Genomic DNA, 22057 nt, shown 5'->3' with positions numbered 1-22057 from the left:
AACCTCCTAACATTCACTGTACCTTCTCTGCAAGATCTCAGCTTTGAATCAATCAATCCAACTAGAAAATGCACTCCCCTATGTCACCTCTTCCACAGAGCTTTCTTTTTTTCTTTTTTTTTTTTTTTTTTTTTTTGTGGTAAGCAGACCTCTCACTGTTGTGGCCTCTCCCGTCGCAGAGCACAGGCTGCGGACGCGCAGGCTCGAGCCCAGCCGCTCCGCGGCCTGTGGGATCTTCCCAGACCGGGGCACAAACCCGTGTCCCCTGCATCGGCAGGCGGACTCCCAACCATTGCGCCACCAGGGAAGCCCGAGCTTTCTTTTCTTGATCTCCCATCCTGATGTGATCCAATTCATACCCTTTGTATTGCTGGTGTCTCAGGTGCACAATAATCTCAGCCTCTAAGCCATGGATATCTCTCTACCACTCTTGTAGCAATTATTTCTTTTGCCTTGTTATTTGTGAAGAAGTCTAGAATTTTGTATACTTAATTTGTTAAATGGTCACAACATTAAAAGAACTGAGAAAACAGCCATAGAACAGTATGGTTAATGTATTTATTATCTTTATAATTTGATGAAAAGGCACTGCTTCTTAGATATTTCACTGAAAAATTCTCAGTTCTTGTCACTGAAACCTGTAAGCAACTGAGCAGCTTCTGTCTGTATCTAAAAATGGAAGAATACATATTATAAAACAGTACAGCACAGAGATCAACTTGTGAAACAAGTTTATAAAGTAGTTTCTAAGAATTTCCAAAAAACCAGGATAGCACACTGTAAGAATAAAATTTCTTAGAGAACTCAAGAGATGAGACTCTTAGAGAACTCGTCCACATTAGTACATGTCCCTTGCCTTTTATGTTTTAGAAATCTTCTTTTTCTATCTGCTATATATATGTCAAACAGGAATAATTCTATATTGTAGCAAGTAATTCATACATGTTCGTTGATAGTAACTAAATATTTGCTATACACATTTGAAATAAACACTGTTATTTAACAATACGTATTTGGACAATTACGTTTTTAAAGAAGTTCTTGATTCACCTTTACTTAATGTGCCTCAGTGGAAACCTATCTGCCTTACTTTATTGGAGATGTTTTACCTGTTTATCCTCCTCTGTGTGCGCTGCATAGTCCTTGGCTTTTGTTAGCCAGAAAGCAGCAAGCTTTTTGTTGTGTAGCTTCAAATATGTCTTTCCTAGAAGGAGCAAGTTTTTGCTGTAGAAGTTTGGATCCACTGTACATAAGAAAAACAATTTAAATTTATCTCATATGAAATAGTATTGCTCTTATTTTTAAAGGCTTAATTTTTTTCATCTAAATTCCAATAATATACTTGTGTGGTCAATAAATGATTAGGGCTAATTAGAATTCTCTTTTGTTCAACTATTCATATCTCAAAAAATTTTATAATTACCATTTATTGAGTGTCTACTATGTGCCAGGCACTATATTACACACATTTCTCATTTTCACAGCAATTTTATAAAATTGGTACTCTTATTTAATAGATGGAAAACAGGGTCCTGATAGAATATAAGCTCCAGAAGGACAAGGGGTTTCTTTTTATCATCTCTTTTGCTCCCTGCATCCTAAGTGCCTAGAACAGTGCCTAGAACTGTACTCAATATACATTTGCTGAATGAGTAAATGAAATCATGATGATATGTGTATGTGTGTATACACACACACATTTGGTCAACCTTTACTGAATGTGGGCTGTGTTTAAGCATAGATAAACAAAGTGTCTGCTCTTTTGGAATTTATAATGAAAAGGAAAGACAAGCATGAGCACAACTAAATGTAATAAAGGAATAAAATGAATGCTTTGATAGGTGTACAAATTTTAAAGTGCTATGAGAAACCAAAGAAAAAGCAACTAACTAAGAGGTTACACCTGGGCTAACGTGGAGGCTGAATAGAATTTTAGCAGGATTCTTGGCTGAAGAAAAAATGTGAACAAAAAGCCTATGAATGAAAGCTATGGGACTGTCTCACTAACTTCATTAATTCTTTATACAGTTTCCTCCTGTCAACCTGGAACCCTTCTATATTCAAAGCATAATTCTTCCTGGATATAATTTATGATTAACTCCATTTGCCCCTTAACCCAAAATTGTTTTATTTCTTTAATGTGAACATATTTGTGAGATACCATGTTGATGTGCTTAAAGTTTCCTTGGAGTTAAGTAAATTCATTCCTTCATTCATTCGTCTACTTATTCAGCAAATTTGCCAAGCATTATGTGCTAAGCAATGAGGATTCAATTGTGAGCAAGAAGACAGAGTCCCCATCTTCCCTGAATTTAGTTTTAGACATGTAAACAAATATTCATACTATGGAGTGATAAGGGCCATGATGGAGGAAGTAAAAGGTACTAAAAGCATAGGAGGAGCTTCTAAACCAGACATAGGCCATAATAAGGAAAGGGCCCCCCCTAGAGGAAGTGACCTTGAAGGTAAAACCTGGAGGATAACTGAAATTACCAAGGATTATTTTAGTTACACAAGAGTATGACCATGTTTTTTTCAACAACCCGAATCCTTAAACCTCTAAGGCCCTATTTTAACTTTGCAATTACACTTCTAAGTCTCTGAGGAAACTGCATTCCCAGATCATATCCATGAGAGTAAAACTACCATCTTGAGAGGATATCAATGGAAGGTAGTAACAGTAAATCAGAATTAATGTATTACAGATAGAGTTAAAATTCAGACAAAATTCTTTCTTTAGAAGAAATGCGTTTTAAAAAGTGCTTTGCTATCATGAAAACATTTGAACAAGTCCATATGAGTAGGCTCTAAAATTTAATAAATTGTCTTTAATTTTCTTCTGATTAAGTTTTATAGGAATATATTTGCAATTTTTTTTGGGGGGGGTGTACTTGGTAACAAAGGCTTATATCCCTTCTCTAGTTTCTCCTATTAATATTAAGAAGGATAATCTTAGGATAGGCTGATGTTCTCTAGGCTGGCTATTTCTTCAAAGTAAGAGTGCAGGAAACTGTCACAAAAGACAGTATCTACAATAGAACAAAAACTGGCCTGTTTTACAACCAGAGAGTTCTCATTTCAGTGCCATCTGAAATTTGCTGAGAGAGTCTGTCTTAAAAAAGTATTTTTCTGTAACTATATGTAAGGTGACGGGCGTTAACTAAATTTGGTGTTGTGATCGTTTCGCAAGGTATACAAATATCAAATCACTATGTTGCACACATGAAGCTAATACAATGTTAGATGTCAATTATACTTCAATTAAAAAAAAAACTTTAAATGAAAATAAATAAATGCCTCTGATTAGCTGTGTGATCTTAAATAAACAGTTAATCTGTCAAAGCCTCCTCTCAAAAAGGAAGGTTGAATTACATCAAATGAAGGACCATTCCAGAATTACAGCTCTAAATTCAGTAGCAGTCTATTTCTTACTCAGGTGATCTTTACTAAATAAGGACTTTAAAAATTATTTGATAATGTCTAGCTCAAAAAGAAGTTTATGAAGTATATCAGAACAAATAACTTATTTCTGTTTAAAAAATTCCTATTATATGTGAAGCATTCATACAATTTTAAGTATATTAGTATGTGAAATAAAAAATTTGTTACCTTGCTCTGCCCTGTGAAAGTAGCCTAAGGCCTGTTAAAAAGACAAAAAACCCAAATTTAATGAAAAGTATTAAAACAGAGTCAATTTAAAAAAAAGCATTTTCTCAAAAGATCTATTCCTATATTAAATATAAGACAGGAAGTAAATTAAAACATCTTAAAAAAAAATCTTAAAATAATGGTCCCAAATGTAAAATAGACAGCTAATGGGAAGCAGCCACATAACACAGGGAGATCAGCTCGGTGCTTTGTGACCACCTAGAGGGGTGGGATAGGGAGGGTGGGAGGGAGATGCAAGAGGGAGGAGATACAGGGACATATGTATATGTATAGCTGATTCACTTTGTTATAAAGGAGAAACTAACATACCATTGTAAAGCAATTATACTCCAATAAAGATGCTAAAAAATAATAATAATGGTCAACTCATCAACAGTGAGAGGTTAATACAGCAAAATTGACCATAACACTATTAAATCATCAGAATACAGATTACAATTATGTGGACCATTTCTAGTAATAACTTGACTACTACTTAGAACTCATACCAAACTGGCATCACATGCAGAGAGGAAAGAATATTATCATGTGCAACTCAGATACTTTGACCTTTCTCTTCTTAAATCGTAACAGAGACTACCAATAAAAACTAGATAAAATCAAAAACTGAGTTTATTCAGTGATACATAAGTCGTGCCAATGAATTTTTTTAAGTCCTTTATTACTGAAATTCCTGTATAAAATTTTAAGGTCAGTCTGAAACTCCCTGCTGATCGTGTCTTTTTTTCTTAGAATGCACATTCTTTTTAATAACAAATATTTCCCAACTCTGTTCTAACTATACAACTAATATTCTTTGCATCAAATTCTGCGCTATAGCTTCACAGAAAACATTATGATACAAGTATTGGAACAACTTTTTCAACTGTCTGCTTCCTTACTCTGAAAATTTTGTGATGAGTAAACCCAAAATATTTGCCCAGAAATCCCTTTCAAATTTTATTTTTAACAGGAGAAGCAAAAGGCCTTAGAAGTATGAGAGACCATGAGCCTTTCAAACCTGCTGTGAAAAAAAAGTTATTACTCTTCATTTATCAATACAAACACATGCTTTAATGTCCAGGTAAATGACTCTTATCTTACGGAATGTGTACCTAAAACATGCTAAGAAGCAAATGCTATATTTCTTGTTCTATTTTATGATTTTTATGTGGTATGGATTTCAAGCAGAAAATGAAGGTAGATTTTAGCCATGCGTTATTTTAGCTGACAATATACCAGAATTATCAGCCACTCACCTAAAATGGAAAAAAAAACACTCACCAGTCACAGATAATAATTATTAATAAGCCTTTCTGATAAGATAGTTGCACTGGATCATTAGAAACCTGCTCAAGTCCCTCACTGATCAGAACTCCAGATGTGTGGACACTGTAGAGTGACAGAGCAGTTAAGAAATCAGTACTAACTTAACAAAGGACATCACACACTACCTCCTCATAGGTGGAACTAGGAGGAGTTGCAAACAGCATTTCAGCAATTCTTCTTTGATACCAAGGCATTTCAGCAAATGTGTAACACCTATGGGGAAATAAAATGACACGTACATTCAAATTAGCTCTTAAAGAGAACTAAGCATCTTAACATATATAAAAGGAATCTTCTATTACATGTTTAAACAGTCTGTACTTTCCATAATATCCAGTAGGTTAATATTTATACTGAATTATCTAGGGACTGATTTATGTTGATCCATCAATTACAGTGTATACTGTGACAGTATAAATAGTAAGTAATATTTATAACAGTAATGATAATACAGTACATCATTCACCTTTTGAGTGCTCACATTGTGCCAAGTGCTGAGCTAAGTGATTCTCTCATCTACTCCTTACAATAACTAAATGAAATAGAATCGTTACCCCTATTTTTTTACATAAAAATTAACTCAGAGAAGTTAAAAAAAATAACAAAACTAAACATGATATACCTAAATAACAATGGCAACCAACAATTTAAAGTCTACATATTTGAAAGGGTTTGGCAAATATTTAACATCCAAAGCTCTTGACAATTTTCTGAAGTAAGTAGGAAAAAAAGTGTTGGATCTTTGATTAGGGTCTGAACTCCTTGAGGATGAAACTATTTCATTCATGTTTGCTTGCCAGCATCTTAATTACTGACTGTCCCTCAACTGTCATTAATTCTCAGTAAGAGTTTTCTTAGTTAAATGTGTCCTTTATCCTGAAGGATATTTACTTCTCTTTTAAAAGAGTTTGATATGGGACTTTGCACTGTTACCCCTCATAGAAGACAAATACTCAGCTCTGTAGACTACACCCAAAGAAACAGTGGCAAACCTGTCTCAAGAAAGACTCAAAACAGTAAGCATTTAACACATTGGTTTACGCTCATACCAGCAAAATAATGATGTGCTCTGAACAAAGCTTACATAAAAATGGAAAGATACTGAAAGTCAGATTATATTATACCTCAGATGAATCAGACTGTATTTGACACACCTTGAAGATACCAAGACCCTCTTGGGGCATCCTAGTGTATTACTATAGTTAGATTAATCCAATTCCATTTAGTCTGGTAAATAAGAATAGTCTTGCCCAAAAAAAGGAATTTAAAGGTCTAATGAAAAGTTTCAATGCCTTTTTAGTCTTAGTACATTTCTAAATGATCTGAATAACAATGTTTAACAAGATCACAATCAAATTTAGTTATTTTCTAAATACTAAACACTAAATAACCAGTACAACTGCTAGTTAATATAATGGATTAAACACTCTTGACTGCCAAATAATATTTCTAAACATTTTATATTTTGCTTTTTTATATACTACCAAACAAGATATGTATACATACTACAAAATAAGATCATACTAAAATCCATTGAAATATTTATTTAAAGAAATTTTCTTACCAAATACCCATAAGGTGAATTGCGGTAGCATCTTTAGGGTTGAGTTCAATTGCTTTCTAACAAGAAATGAGAAAATGAATCATATTTGTTTCCTAAACACCAATAAGTACTTTACTATGTTTGCTGAAGAAACCATGATTAAAAACAATTGCAACTCTGCATTTCAATTTTTCTGATAATCAACAGCAACTTTTTTCCTAATTTTTTTTAACACCTTTATTGGAGTATAATTGCTTTACAGTGTTGTGTTAGTTTCTGTTGTATAACAAAGTGAATCAGATATATGTATACATATATCCCCCTAACCCCTCCCTCTTGCATCCCTCCTAATTTTTTAATTAAATTTATTTCAGTACACTATCAATGCCTTATACTAAGGTTACTATTTTATAAGATTCAGAGAGACTTCCCTGGTGGTCCAGTGGTTAAGATTCTGCCTGCCAATGCAGGCGACACAGGTTCGATCCCTGGTCCGGGAAGATCCTACATGCCGCCGGAGCAACTAAGCCCATGCGCCACAACTACTGAGCCCACGTGCCTAGAGCCCATGCTCTGCAACAAAAGAAGCCACCGCAATGAGAAGCCCGTGCACTGCAACGAAGAGTAGCACCCCATTCACCACAACTAGAGAAAGCCCGTGGGCAGCAACAAAGACCCAGCACAGCCAAAAATAATAAAATAAATAAAATTTTTTAAAAATAAAAAAAAGATTCAGAAAATGATAGGATTTATCAAGATGAAGAAAATACAAAATCTGTAAACAAATCTACTTTTGAAAACTAATAATCTATAGCTCTCAATATTTCTTCTAGATTAAAGGAAAAATAAATAAGAAATTTCCTTTTTGGCAAATCCTGTATCACTATTGAGTAAAAGTATTCTTTGTTAAAAGAACAAAATACAAAATAATTTTAGAAAGTCTCTTCCTATGTGCAAATTTTGTTTAACTTCCCCATCTACACTTAACAAAGGAAAAATACTACTTGTTCACAGAATTTAATTATGTATAATATAAAATATATTGATAAAGTCTCCCTAATTTCTATTTACTATGTGAAAGTCCTACGTGAACTAATGTAAAGCATAAACTACAGAATAACTTTAAAGAAATGACTCCTCCTTTTACATTATTTTGTTGAAAACCACTCAGGAAATCTCACAGATTAATGTTAATCCTACTAATGATAAAGTTTTAAAAAAATTAGGACTCCCTAGCTTATGCTTTTCTATAGACACATATTTTCACTTTCAGTTGATAATGTGTGAGATACACATTTTCAAATATCTGTACTGGTTACCAGAGTGGTTCTGAAGCCAGACCACCAAGGTTTAAATCACAGCTCAATGACTTCTTACTTTTTGACCTTGGCAAGTTCTATATTCTTTCCATGCCTGAGTTTGCTCTTGCATAGGATCAAGAAAGCAGTACACCTACCTTATAGGGTTGTGGTGAAAATTAAATGAACAAGTAACAGGAGGTGCTTAACACAGTAATATTTTCTATCATCAGGATCATCATCATTTTTACCTTTCATAAGTTTCAGACTCTTTATTACCACCACTGATCATAATGTTAGTAACGGAAGAGATAATAGCTAAAATAAGGCTAATCAAGTATGACTTAGCAGAAATCCTGTTATCAACAATATGGGTAAGAATCAGCACTGACCTAATTTTTACTTTTCTATAAATAGATATGATTTACATGGCAAAATATATTTTAAAGTATATACAACTTATATTCGAAGCAACCTTTCCCAATCAACATTCCACTAGAAAATTAAGCCCTACAAAAAATTATATGAGTAACTACATTTTCCATTCTACCAAGAATGGTACAGAGCTAGTCCATTTTGATGCAAGGAAGAGAAGTTAATTCATCATATACAATCGATGCCTTGGGGCATTACAGTTTAATTTTCTTTTGGGATGGATTGAGAGGGGCTACTCTCAAGCAAACCTTTTCTTTTGTAATTCTTTCTGCCATTAGTTTAAACATCTTCAAAAACAATGCAAAGATAATAATTCCTTATGACTTTAGATGTAATAATGGAATCTGAATAGAAGTAGTATAAATGATCTTTTGGCATGTAAATACTTAACACTGTCATTTTTAAATAACACATACTCATTTGAAAACTTATGAAAAACATTAGTTATTTTTAAATAATCTATAGTCTTCACTGTTTCTTTAAAGTATACATTAATATATTTTCTGCAGCATTTCATTATTCACATTGGAAGTTATCTGTCAGGTATTTCTACATCCCAAGGTACAATTTAAATGATTTATCTAATGACATTAAGTAAATTACTATATTTCACTGAATCTAAGATACCATAAACGTTATGACACATCATTATTTTATATACCACTAAGAAAAAAGCACTGCCAATTATAAGATACCACTGATTATATATAATGCAATCTGATTTCAAAGGTCTTAAAACGTGAAAAATGTATATTATTAAATTGAAATATATATGTATGTGTATCAATATATACGTATATATGTGTGTTTGTGTGTTTGTGTATATATATACACTACTGATGCCCAAATAAGAAGCTAGGTCTCCTGACTCCTAGTCCAATGTTCTTTTCCACTAGTCATTACATTAACTAGGAATTGAGACTATAATGATAAATATGTTTGTTTTCATCACTTTCTCTTCCTGTGTGTTTTTGAGATGGTCTATAATATCAAAAGACAGGGACTTCCCTGGTGGTACAATGGTTAAGAATCCAAATGCCAATGCAGGGGACACGGGTTCGAGCCCTGGTCCGGGAAGATCCCACATGCTGCAGAGCAACTAAGCCCATGCACCACAACTACTGAGCCTGCACTCTAGAGCCCGCTAGCCACAACTACTGAGCCCATGTGCCACAACTACTGAAGCCTGCATACCTACAGCCCGTGCTCCACAACAAAGAGAAGCTACCACAATAAGAAGCCCACACACTGCAACAAAGAGTAGCCCCCACTCGCTGCAACTAGAGAAACCCTGTGCATGGCAACAAAGACCCAACCCAGCCAAAAATGAAAGAGAGAGAGAGAGAGAGAGAGAGAGAGAGAGAGAAAGAAAGAAAGAAAAGAAAGAAAGAAAGACAAATACACTGCAGTTTTTTAGCTGCAGTTTTTTTGTTGTTTGTTTTTGGACAATGGAATAGTGTGTATGCACATCATGAAATATACAAACTCCTGGAGAATTTCTGGCACCTAAGAAAGAGCTTACTATAAATAAGTAAATTTAACTTTGGGGAAATATTAAAACACACACAGAGATCATAATCGTATACACTACTATTACCTTTGGGAGTGGTATGTCAATTAGATTGTTAGATGAGACTACACCTCCTGGCACTCAGGACTTTGTATAAGCCTCTCCCACATTCTCTAGTCTTGGCCATGTTACTTGTTTAGGTCGACAGGTTATTACCAAGCGTGATGCAAACATGCTTGATAAAAGTTTGCACAATGGAAATTTTCCCTTGGAATGCTCACTCTTGGAAGCCAACTACCATGCTATAAAGAAGCTTGGGCTACACTACTAAATGATGAGAAGAAAAGTAGAGAGAAACTGTTGTAGATGAGAGTGCATCTTCTACATTCCCGTCCCAGCTGAGGGTCCAGGTGAATGTAGCCCTCTAAATGACCTCAGCCACAACAAGCAGAACAGAAGCACCACTGTGCACAGTTAATCCACAGAACTGTGAGAAATAAATAGTCACTGTTTTAGGCCACTAAGTTTTAGGTGGTTTGCTATACAGCAAGAGATAAGTGAAACAGAAATCAATTCAGAAAACTAATGACTTTTAAAGTTCATCAGTACCTCAAAATGCTCCTTGATCTTGTAGGCATTTGCAATTTTAGCCCTGATTCCTTCATAATCTCCAACATCGCTAATACAGATTGCATACCACTAAAAATAGAAGAAAAAAGGGAGTAAGAATAATAATACTCAATAGTATTCCATTCAATACAAGGTAAAAATGAATAACTATTGATATTTATTCCTCAGTAGTCATTTAACAAAAAGCAGAGGACAAAAACTGTATTAAATATACTGGAATATACAAGAAAAAGTAGACATGGCTCTCAAGGAACTTGGACATGTTTTTAGAGAACTATAATACAAGGCAGAGGGTAGTGAATCTCTAAGAAAGTTACCAACACAATGGGAAGATAACAATTCATATTTATGGTATGAATATAAATTTAGAGAAATGCGCGATTTAATAATTATCATTTTATTTTCTTATCCTATTTTATTGGAGCTGCTTCTTCTCCCACACCTGCATTGTTATAGTAATAACAGCCACATTTGTCAATTGTGACCTTGTCCCCATACCCATAGCTGGATACAGACCCAAACTGAGATAATCCGAGTTTCTTCCCTAAGAACCAAAACCAAAATATCCAAGCTTCATAAACCCAGATGCTGTGGAAAGTCACAAAACTGAGGATGAGAAAAAAACTAAAGTAAAAAAAGATTTGCAGATAACAGCAAAGAGGAAAGACAATGAAGCCTCAGAGCAATTGAGCCAGTTTCTCCTGAAGACTAAATGCATCTTGCCTTTGGGTTCTGTGAGATACAATAGTTTCTTATAAACACGCACCATTTCTTTTTGTTTGTGCTTGTACCTGTGAAATTTTAATAATTATAACCATAAAAACGTTAATACTTAAACTTCTGTTTAAATCTGTTCTCCACCAAAATCTTTTGTATCTTGATATTTTTATTGAAAATAAAAGAGTATAATTTAAAACCCACACTGACTATGCTCATTTAATCTCCACTGACAGTCACCCAGCTGCCCAAATTCAGATGACTAGAGGTGTCTGTCATACAGGGTTTCAAATTTGGTGCTCTGATCTCTTCCCACTTATCAGGGCTCTAGATAAAATCACCTTCTCTTATGCATTTAACTATCATCTATATCAAAGCAAACACAAACTTATGGATGATTCCTAAACATTCTGCTCAGATTGGCATTTAGTTACTACATAGGACTGTTAATTAATGATCATACTAGCAAGAGCTGATGGTAGGAGCTGTGATCATGGGTGATTTTTATCTCCATATTGGTACTTTTTTTCCATTTCCAAAATGTCTATTTTCTGTAATAAGTTTACATTACTTTTAAAGAAAACTTTTCTTTTATAACAGATAATCTAGCCAAGAAGGGGTAATAGATACTATACCTACCTTCTTGCCTGAAAGGCTAAAATAAGCAGACAAAATATAAGAAATAAAGACTCTCAAGATATTATACACATCAGGCAACAGTGACATCTCACAGACGAGAAACAAATGAGATGAGCCCTATGGCTGCCCTGGAGAAATTTCTAGGTTGAAGCCCAGGGAGGCAAAATAGGCCAAGCAGTGTCTCTGCTTTGAAGAGATGGAACTGGGAGTCTGGGGAAGCCCAGGTGTCTGGAGTTCACAGAGCAGAATACTGTAGAAGAAACAGCTGACCGGAGCTATAACTCCAGATGAAGAACTGCAGAGGGTCACCCTTTTCAGCTGAGTAAAGATCATCGCTTGCATATGAAGAGATTATCCAAGGCTGAGAAAAGAACCACCCAAAAGGTTTGGAAATCAAGAGCTCACAAAGATCTAGGAATATCAGTTGTAAGGAAAACAACAACAATAAAAGAGCCCTCCAAATTAAATGCTACTCTAGTCCTGCCTAAAAGCCTTCTTTCCTGCTACCTTGAAGATCCGTTTTGACAGTTACTTGACACTGAAAAATTACAAAACACTGATGAAAGAAAAAGACCTAAACAAAGAGAAAGAATGCATAAGTTCATGGATTGGAAGATATCGTTAAGATGGTGATAGTCCCCAAATTGATCTACAAATTCAATGAAATCCCTTTGAAAAATCCAACTGGCATCTTTGCAGAACTTTACAGGCTGATCCTAAAGTTCATACAGAAATTCAAGGGACTGAGAATAGTCAAAGAAAGTCAAAATAAAAGAAGAACAAAGTTGGAGGACTCACACTTCCTTGTTTCAAAACTTACTACCAAGCAATAGTAATCAAGACATTGTGGTACTAGCAAAAGGATACACACTGACCAATGGAATAGAACTGAGAGCTCAAAAATAAACCCATACAGGGCTTCCCTGGCTGCGCAGTGGTTGAGGGTCCGCCTGCCGATGCAGGGGACGCGGGATCGTGCCCTGGTCCGGGAGGATCCCACGTGCCACAGAGTGGCTGGGCCCGTGAGACATGGCCGCTGAGCCTGCGCATCCGGAGCCTGTGCTCCGCAACGGGAGAGGCCACAGCGGTGAGAGGCCCGCGTACCGTAAAAAAAAAAAAAAAAAAAAAAACCCATACATTTATGTTGAACTGATTTTCATCAAGGATGCCAAGACCGTTCAGTGGAGAAAGAATAATCTTTTCAACAAATGGTAGTAGGACAACTGGATATATATATGCCAAAGAATGAATTTGGACTCCTACCTCTCACCATGCATAAAAGTTAAGTCCAAATGTACCAAAGACCTAAATGTAAGAACTAAAAAATATAAAACTCTTAGAAAGAAACATTGGTGAAAACGTCTGTAACACTGGATTGGGCAAGTTTTTTAGATATGACATCAAAAGCACAAGCAATCAAAGAACAATAAATATACTGGACCTTATCAAAATTAAAACCTTTTGCAAAGAACACTATTAAGAAAGTGAAAAGACAAGCCACAGGATGGGAGAAAATATTTGCAAGTCATATATCTAACAGGGGACTAGTATACAGAAAATATTCTCTTACAATTCAACAATAAAAAGACAAGTTTAAAAATGGGCAAAGGGCTTCCCTGGTGGCGCAGTGGTTGAGAGTCCACCTGCCGAAGCAGGGGACACGGGTTTGTGCCCTGGTCTGGGAAGATCCCACATGCTGCGGAGTGGCTAGGCCCACGAGCCATGGCCACTGAACCTGCGCGTCCGGAGCCTGTGCTCCGCAACGGGAGAGGCCACAACAGTGAGAGGCCCGCGTACCGCAAAAAAATAAATAAAAATGGGCAAAGACTTTAAATAGACATTTTCTCCAAGGAATATATATAAACGTCTGACAAGTATATGAAAAGATGTTCAATATCACTAGTCATTAGGAAAATGCAAATCAAAACCATGATGAGATAACACTTCACATCTGCTAAGATGGCTATAATTTTTAAAAATGGACAATAACAAGTGTTGGCAAGGATGTGGAAAAACTGGAACCCTCATACACTGCTGGTGGCAATGTAAAATGGTACAGCTACTTTGGAAAATAATTTGACAGTTCCTCAAAAAGAATTACATAGAATGACCACATGAACCAGTAATTCCACTACTAGGTATATACTCAAAATAATTTAAAACAGATATTTAAACAAATACTTGTGCACGAATGTTGATAGCTACACTATAAGCAATAGCCAAAGGTGGAAATAAATGTCCATCAACTAATGAATGGATAAACAAAATGTGGTATACAATGAAATATTATTCATCCATAAAAAAGAATAAAGTACTGATAAATGCTGCAAGGTGAATGGACTTCAAAAACAATTAAGTGAAAGATGTCAGACACAAATTATCCCATATTGTATGATTCCACTTCTATGAAATATCCAGAGTAGGTAAAGCCATAGGGACAGAAAGCAGATTAGTGGTTGTCAGGGGCTGGGAATAAGAGGGAATAGAGAGTGACTGTTTAATGGGTAGAGGGTTTCCTTTTAAGGTGATGAAAATGTTTTGGAACTAGAGAGAGGTAACTATTGCATAACACTGTAAATGTATAAATGCCAATGGTATAAGAATGAGAAATGTATAAAATGGTTACTTTTATGTTATGCGAATTTACCTCAATTAAAAAAATAAATTAAAGCAGGTGTTCACACAAAAACTTGTACGGAATTATTTATAGTAGCATTATTCATAATAGCCAAAAAGTGGAAACAACCCAAATGCCCATCAGCTGATAAATGAATAAACTAAAATGGTATTTCCATACAATGGAGTATCATTCAGCCATAAAAAGGAATGAAGTACTGTCATATACTCAGCATGGATGAACATTGTTCATCCATGGCTAAGTGAAAGAAGCCAGACACACAAAGGCCACATACTGTATGATTTCATTTACATGAAATGTTCAGAATAGGCAAATTAATAGGGACAGAAAGTAGCTCAGTGCTTGCCAGGAGACAGGAGCAGGAGACAACTGGGACTAACTGGTTATAGATATGGGGTTTGTTTTGGGGGTAATTGATGTGTTCCAGAATTAGATAGTGGTGAAGGTTGAACAACATAGTAAAATATGCTACAAACCACTGAAGTGTATACATTACAATGGTGAATTTTATATAATGTGAAGAATATAAAACAAGTAAAAATAAAAGCAAGAATTAGCATCTCCTTAAAGAAGTATATGTTAAATATAAAGGCACAAATAAAAGTAGAAGGACAGAAAAGGATGTAACATGTTAACAATCAAAAGAAAACAAGAGTGGTTACATTAATATCAGACAAAGTAGACTATAAAACCAAGAATATTTCTAGAGATAAAGAAGATCATTTTACAATGATAAAGAGGTCAATACATCAAGAAAATATAACAATGCTAAATGTTTATAGTCCTAATAACAGCACTTTAAAATACATGGTGCAAAAACTAAGAAAACTGCAAATAGAAACAGATAAATTTACAATTATACTTGGAGATTTCAGCATCCCTCTGTGAATAATTTATAGAAGTAGACAGAAAATCAGTAAGGATATAGAAGATTCAAACACCACTATCACTATCAACCAACTTGACCTGAATGACAACAGCTGAATAAATATTCTTTTCATGTGCAAAAAGAACATTTACAAATATGGACCATATTCTGGGCCATAAAACAAGTCTCAGCAAATTTAAAGGGTCTGTATGTTTAATTCTTAATATAAACAAGTAGTGGTGGAAGTGGGGGGTGGGGGGGAGACAGAACCATCCCCTAAAGGGAGCATCTGGAAATGCATGGAGACAGAATTTGGTTGTCACAATGACTTGGGGGCTCCACTGAGGACAGTCTACTATGATAAAGTGATGTCCTAATCCAAAATACCAATAATGTCCCCTAGTCTCCCCACAGTATCCACTGAATAACACTCTAAACCAGTCAGGAAATCCAGAAGCTAGTGGAGTTACATGTAAAAAGTTATACTAGATCTCAGCTGTCCAGCTGCTATACTCCTACCTCCACATAAAACAAATATTATGTGAGGAAAAAGAGAAAATGTTTGTCCACTGTTTGTACTACTAGAAATAAAGATAGAGGTAATTCATGAAACTACTAACACTTTGGTTTAAAAATAAGCCTTCACAAAAGTAATTTATCAAACATACTAATGAACTTAGAATAAATGTTCAAGAATGCAAAGAACTACTTCTTTTTTAAAAAAATGTTATAAAAATAAACCTTTTCCCTTCTTTAAAAGAGAACTATTTCTTTCCTATGTAAATTAGAGACAATAGATAAGTACAGACCAATGTCCCTCTCAGTACATGGTAACAGTTACAGTACTGTAAGCACCTCACCTTATGAGCTGCAAAACTTGATTCATCTTTTTCTAGTGCCCTTTTTGCATACTCTAGGGCTTCATACACCAAGAGCTTTTTCTCCTCTTCTGAGGTTCCACTGAGTTGAGCTATATCACGTGATGCCCGTGCCAAACGCCACAGTAACTCTGCATCTTCACTGATTTGAAATAAATATAAAACCACCATTTTAGCTCAATTTTAAAATTGTTAAAGGTCATATCACTAATGAATACATACGGTCTTTCAGGTCAGTGAGGATACAGCGAGCAATATGATATCAAAATCCATTTTTCATGTTAAATTTATTATTTTCTACCATACAAAAACTGTATTTGACAAAATTTCCTATAAAATATCCAATATTATACATAAACATTAACTTATAATATCTAAAATACTAACGTCCTTAGAAAATATCTGTATTTGAATTCTCTGAACACTTTCCCTACAAAATTCAACACTTGAAGCTTGACTTCAGTGGCACTGTGCTTCAGACAGCTAACTGGTTCAGACAGTATTATAAAATACATAAATTTATAGACAAGATCATGCTCTATAAACAAAATGCTGTATCCATAGCTCCAAATACAGTACCTGGCACACAAAAAATATACAATAAATATCTGTGAATGAATGAATGATTAAATATAATCTCAAAATAAATCCTAACTTTGAATGTATCATCCATGCCATGATGCATGAAATATTTACAGCTTTGGACTCCTTGAAAAACTGCCACTTAAATATAGTTATATAAGACTTGAAATGGCTAATAAATAAAACAGAAACCAAGGTTAAAAGTTAGGAATATTTCTTTAAAAACTAACCTTAAATTCCTTTTTATTAAATGTTTGTCTTTAAGCCTACTACATTATACATTTCTTAACAAAAATACTATTCACATAAAGTTGAATGAAACTAAAGGTAGCAATAGTATATCTATAATTCAATGAATATGGAATAACTACCTTGTAGCTTACTTTTCAAGTAATTACTAAAATGACTATAATGCCAAGCCAACCACCTCAAGTTACTCAGGGGACAATGGAGAAGGAAAGTTGGATCCTATAGATATTTAGGAGGTAAAATTGATGGGTCTTGGGGGGAAAACTGGTTTGGGGAATCTAAGAAAGGTAGTTGAAAATGACTCAATATTTTTAGTTCAGGAGATGAGGTAAATCAGTGATCTGGAAATGCCATCTAGCCTGATTTGACTTATTTTATTGGGCTGAGTCTCCCTCCTTCTCCATCCTTCCCCCAAAAATGAGGTCACATTAATACACCAGACTAAGCATGTAAGCTAATAATAAAAATAGAAAAAGGAGGTATATTTAGTTCCTCTATGAGACTGTGCTTCACAGTGATAACACAGATATCATTCAATGGTGACAAAAAATCATCCTAGCTCATTCAAATCTTAAACCAATATGAAATTTAGAATAAATGAGAAATATACAATATAGATAAGATAAACATCTATTCAATGACTACCTTGTATTCAAAGCAAAATAACAAAATGAAAAAAAATTTCAACATTCAACTAGAATAAGCAGAACCACCTTTTCTGAATCAATGAGATATATGTAGCACTTTTGAGTCACTTAACATTAAGAAAAAAATAATACTATAAATTAAACTCTAAGAAGTATTATTTTAAAGTAAAAACTTTTAAAAACTATAAAAATTCCAAGCACCAAGAATATTTTAATTGTTAAATAACAAAAAATTTGAGGAAACCGCAAACCCAGGCCTATCATACACAGCCCACCTTTCCTTGTACTGGGATAGCAACTGGTAAAGTTTTTCTGTTTCTCCACTTTCATATAGGTAGTCTGCTTGTTCAAGGATTTCTTCAACTCTGAAGACTATAAAAGAAAAAGGCTCAATAAAGTAGATCTTCCCAAGCCAGATGGCAATAATTCTAAGAAACATGAACACTTTTATATAGAAGCAAAAGAAATTAGATACAGAAATCACCTATAAAGAAAGATCAAAAATTATGAACAACTGAGATGTAAGTATAGTAGAAATAAGTATGAAGCTATCACACATAATAAGTGATTTATTAAAACCTTGGAAAATAAAAAATTAGAAAACTTATTCTGGTACTAATTTAATATGACACATTTTAAAAAATGAAAAAAGTAATTTTCTGTGAGGAATTTATAGTACCCTTACCCTCCACACAAAGCCTTTGTTATTGTTGCCGCTGTGAAGTAAAAATCCACTGCAGAAAATGATATGATATCCACTTACAGCACGGAAAATTATTAATTTGAGTGGAATGCAACACACTGTTTTACTAGATTCTTTTTATGATCTAACTTATACAGACATTATTATGGAAAAAGAGTCAAATCTGTCATCAAAAAATTTAGATGAAGTTAACTACACAGAGGATCTGAAACTTAAATTAGAGGCACTATGCTCCAACTAACTCATTAATGAGTTTAGATATTACAACAAAAACCATAAAACTTACAGACAGTGTAATGTTCTAAAAAAGTTAACTAGTTACTAAAAAACCCAGTTAGTCTGAATTTCAGATATTCCAATTATTACTAATGAACATACACATTTAATTTTGTCTTCTATAAGGGTGCTGTATTACTTAGTCTTATGTATAAGCCAACATTCCAATATGTTCAGTAAAGTTACTTTATTATTTATCTTAGTATGCTTTAATCATAGTGTATGGGGCTAAAAAAATTTTTTTTCATTTAAGTATAGTTGGTGTACAATATTATATGTTACATGTGCACTAAAATTTTTTTTAAGTTTATGAAAATTAAAATCTAGACCAGCAAAAATAACCTCATAAATATATGACACAACTATGTAAACTGAAGTATTTTTTAAGTTAAAATCATCATGTAATTATACTAATTTAAGAAAAATTAAATGACAACAGCAAAGAAACCCTAAAATAAAGATTTTTTTTCCTCTATAATCCTACTTCAGTCTGGTTAGGTGCTATAGTTTAGTAATATTCTCATGGCTGGTTAATTTTCTTAAGTTTGCTTTCATTCTATTCTCTATTTTTATCAGTGGCTGATTTTCCATATTTGGGTTATAAAAAGCCAAAGATTCTTAAAGAGTAAGTAGTAGGAAGTAAATAGTCTCAGCATTCTTAGTCGATATTTGTGGTTGGCAAAATAATGGCCCCAGACAAGTCCATATCTTAACCCCTGGACCTGTGAAAATGTACAGGTTACTAGGGCAAAGGGGAATTAAGCTTGTAGATGGAATTAAGGTTGCTAATTAGCTAACCTTAAAATAGTAAATTATCTTAGCCAGGTGGGTCCAGTATAATCACAAGAGTCCTTAAAAGCAGAAGCAGGAAGCGGAAGAAAGTCACAGCTGGTATGACAATGGAAACAAAGTCAGATACACTTACTTAGGAATAGGAATAGTAAAAACAAAAAATATAAGTATCATCCAGCATCTGGATGCTAAATAAAAAGCTGGAGGGCTAAATAAACAGGGGAGTCACTATACCCCATTTCCTTTTTCCAACTTTTACGAATTCAGGTTTATTCAAGTTTGTTATACAATCCTATAACTACTATCTCTTCAATAACTTCAGAATGGTAGCTTTAACAACTTCAAAGCATGAGCTCCTTCTGAATTTCCCAAAGGTTTTCTGCACTCTTTTTCAAACGGGCCTCCTCTTCAGAGGTCAGCTTTATCTTTGTAAGGTGTGCAATACCATTCTCTCCCAGAATACAAGGAACACTAAGGAACACTTCATTTATTCCACAGAGGTCCGTCCTTACGGTAGAAACTCTCCTGAGACTCTTAAAAATGTTTTCTGTTAAATCAGCTAAAGTTAGGCCAATGGCCAAATTAATATAAACTTTCCTTTTAACCATTCATAGCCATAGGTAATCACTTCTTTGTGGACATTTTTCCACTGTTCAGGATCTTGTTCCTATATCTGAGTTTAGATCCTTCAGAGGGACACGGCAATGTTAACTCCACTCCACACAGGTACACTTAAGTTTCCATGTTTACCAATGGTTATAGATCCATCTATAACAGCTTTCACAGTGGATAGCAAGCCTTTGCCCAATGAAGAAATGGATATGGGTGGACTTCAGATTACAGCCACTTGCCAAAAACCATGTTGTTCCAGTAACATGGTTTTTGGGAAAGGCACTCAACTTCCAAGCTACGTAATTAAGATATCCACTGGATTGGAAGCAAATATCAGTTTGCAGCCAGGACTACACTGGGTAATACAAGAAATCATTAAGTTAAAGATGGGCACATTTTACTTGACTACATCAAAGTGTGTTTCTCTTTTTCTTGGGTATGCACCTGCTGTGATAATCACTAGGTTGGAGTTTGCAGTGACAAGGTAATCTTTGCTGGAAACAGTATTTGGCATTTTCATGAAAGGGCTGCCATGTTGAAGAGCCACTGTCTCACCCTTCAGTTTGCCTTCATCAACATCCACAAAGGCAAGTTCACCACTCAAGCCTTTTAATAAGATGCTATTAGCACAGGCCATGACAACCAATCCAGTTCCTATAATGGAGATCTTATCGTGATGAACGGTTTCCTCTGAAGTGAAATTCTTAATAAGTTCACACTTGACAGCAGCCATCTTGGAAACAGGAGTGAAGGGTCAGCCACTGCTCAGCAGGATGTGTGAGTCTGGCTGGGACACAGAGCAATCTCTGGGCAAGGGGGCCTACCCACTTGGTGATCCACAGGACTCCTGTAGCCCAGTTCATGGCCATTCACTCAAGAGGTGGAGGAAGAAAATGGAGGAAAGCCACATCAAAGTACCTTGAAGTACAAAGTCAGGAAACAGTTGATGGTTTGACACTCCCCCTTACCCTCTACTACTGTGTCTGTGCAAGGCCACAGCCCAGATCATGCAGGCCTCACAGGGGCCTAGCACCTTACCAAATATGCAGTAATTTTCTGTCATTAGGACACTTCTGAAAAAACCAACTATGATCATTAAGGCTATAAATAATTTTGACTTTGCCTTTCAAAGTGCCATATTTTGTTCCCTAGGGAAGCCCTAAAACTTTGCACTCATTTCTGTAATGGTGCTAAAGCTCACTGAAACTAAGTGTGATAGACATGAAAAGAAATAGGTAAGGTCTTTGCTCTGGTACTTTGAAGAAGTTTAACTTTTTGAGCTTCTTTTCAAAAATTAATGGGGCACACAGACAGAAAAATCTTAAAAGTGCAACCACTGGGCACATCTCTCAAGGATGCTTTAAAAAAAATTAATATTGTAATGTGAAAATATGGCTCCTCCTAACTACTTTACAAGGTTGCTGTGAGAGTTAAAGTTATGATGAAAAGTCTAGGGAGCTTTAAAAGCTGAGTTTTAAGTATTTGCCAAAATATGTCATTAAACCAGTGATAAAACCAAGTCCTCTACATTGTCTTTCATGAAAATAAATGATACATTAAACGAAAGAAAAGATAAAACAAAAACGTAGCAATTCAAGCATCTGCTTTTTTAAAAATATAAGAATAGTCATGGGCAAATGAAATCAACAAATAACTAGTACTCTTTAGCTATTCTCAAATTCTTCATCTACTAGAACTTTAATAAGAACATCTATTCAAAATCAAGTCTCTTCTTTCCCAAGTACCTTCTTGATAGTTAAAAAGTGAGGACTGTGAAAAACAAAAAGCCTTATTAACTCATAAATTAAAAGTTTTTCTTGGGGCTTCCCTGGTGGCACAGTGGTTAAAAGTCCACCTGCTGATGCAGGGGACATGGGTTCGTGCCCTGGTCCGGGAAAATCCCACATGCCGCGCAGCGGCTGGGCCCGTGAGACATGGCCACTGAGTCTGCGCGTCCGGAGGCTGTGCTCCACAACGGGAGAGGCCACAGCAGTGAGACGCCCGTGTACCGCAAAAAAAAAATAATAATAATAATAAGTTATTAACAAAATATAACAAACACA

At 34.8% G+C, this 22057-nt stretch overlaps 2 protein-coding genes across 5 annotated transcripts in view; both read right to left on the bottom strand.

Moving 5' to 3' along the window:
• Positions 1 to 538: 538 nt before the first annotated feature.
• Positions 539 to 22057, bottom strand: part of RMDN1 (regulator of microtubule dynamics 1) — a 37015-nt gene continuing 15496 nt past the window's right edge. For 3 of the 4 annotated variants that reach the window (XM_024761495.1, XM_024761515.1, XM_024761508.1), the window contains 8 exons: positions 17887 to 17983; positions 16116 to 16275; positions 10373 to 10462; positions 6542 to 6597; positions 5103 to 5190; positions 3610 to 3640; positions 1110 to 1243; positions 539 to 669 (listed from right to left, as the gene is read on the bottom strand). In XM_024761495.1, coding sequence (XP_024617263.1) covers positions 619 to 669; positions 1110 to 1243; positions 3610 to 3640; positions 5103 to 5190; positions 6542 to 6597; positions 10373 to 10462; positions 16116 to 16275; positions 17887 to 17983 — 707 coding nt within the window. In that variant the 3' untranslated portion in view covers positions 539 to 618. The remainder of the gene's footprint in view (positions 670 to 1109; positions 1244 to 3609; positions 3641 to 5102; positions 5191 to 6541; positions 6598 to 10372; positions 10463 to 16115; positions 16276 to 17886; positions 17984 to 22057) is intronic. The other variant, XM_024761502.1, reaches the window with a different exon arrangement.
• LDHAL6B (lactate dehydrogenase A like 6B) lies at positions 18166 to 21870 on the bottom strand. Its single transcript, XM_024761484.1, is given in 6 exon segments — positions 18166 to 19992; positions 19995 to 20044; positions 20046 to 20082; positions 20085 to 20151; positions 20153 to 20298; positions 20301 to 21870. Coding segments are annotated over 6 exon segments (996 nt in total). The 5' UTR covers positions 20728 to 21870; the 3' UTR covers positions 18166 to 19723.

This window comes from Neophocaena asiaeorientalis, unplaced genomic scaffold, assembly GCF_003031525.2.
Source record: "Neophocaena asiaeorientalis asiaeorientalis breed wild unplaced genomic scaffold, Neophocaena_asiaeorientalis_V1.1 scaffold74, whole genome shotgun sequence".
NCBI lineage: Eukaryota > Metazoa > Chordata > Mammalia > Artiodactyla > Phocoenidae > Neophocaena > Neophocaena asiaeorientalis.
The sequence above is the reverse complement of the archived record's forward strand: the minus strand, read 5'-3'. Positions and strand labels throughout refer to the sequence as shown.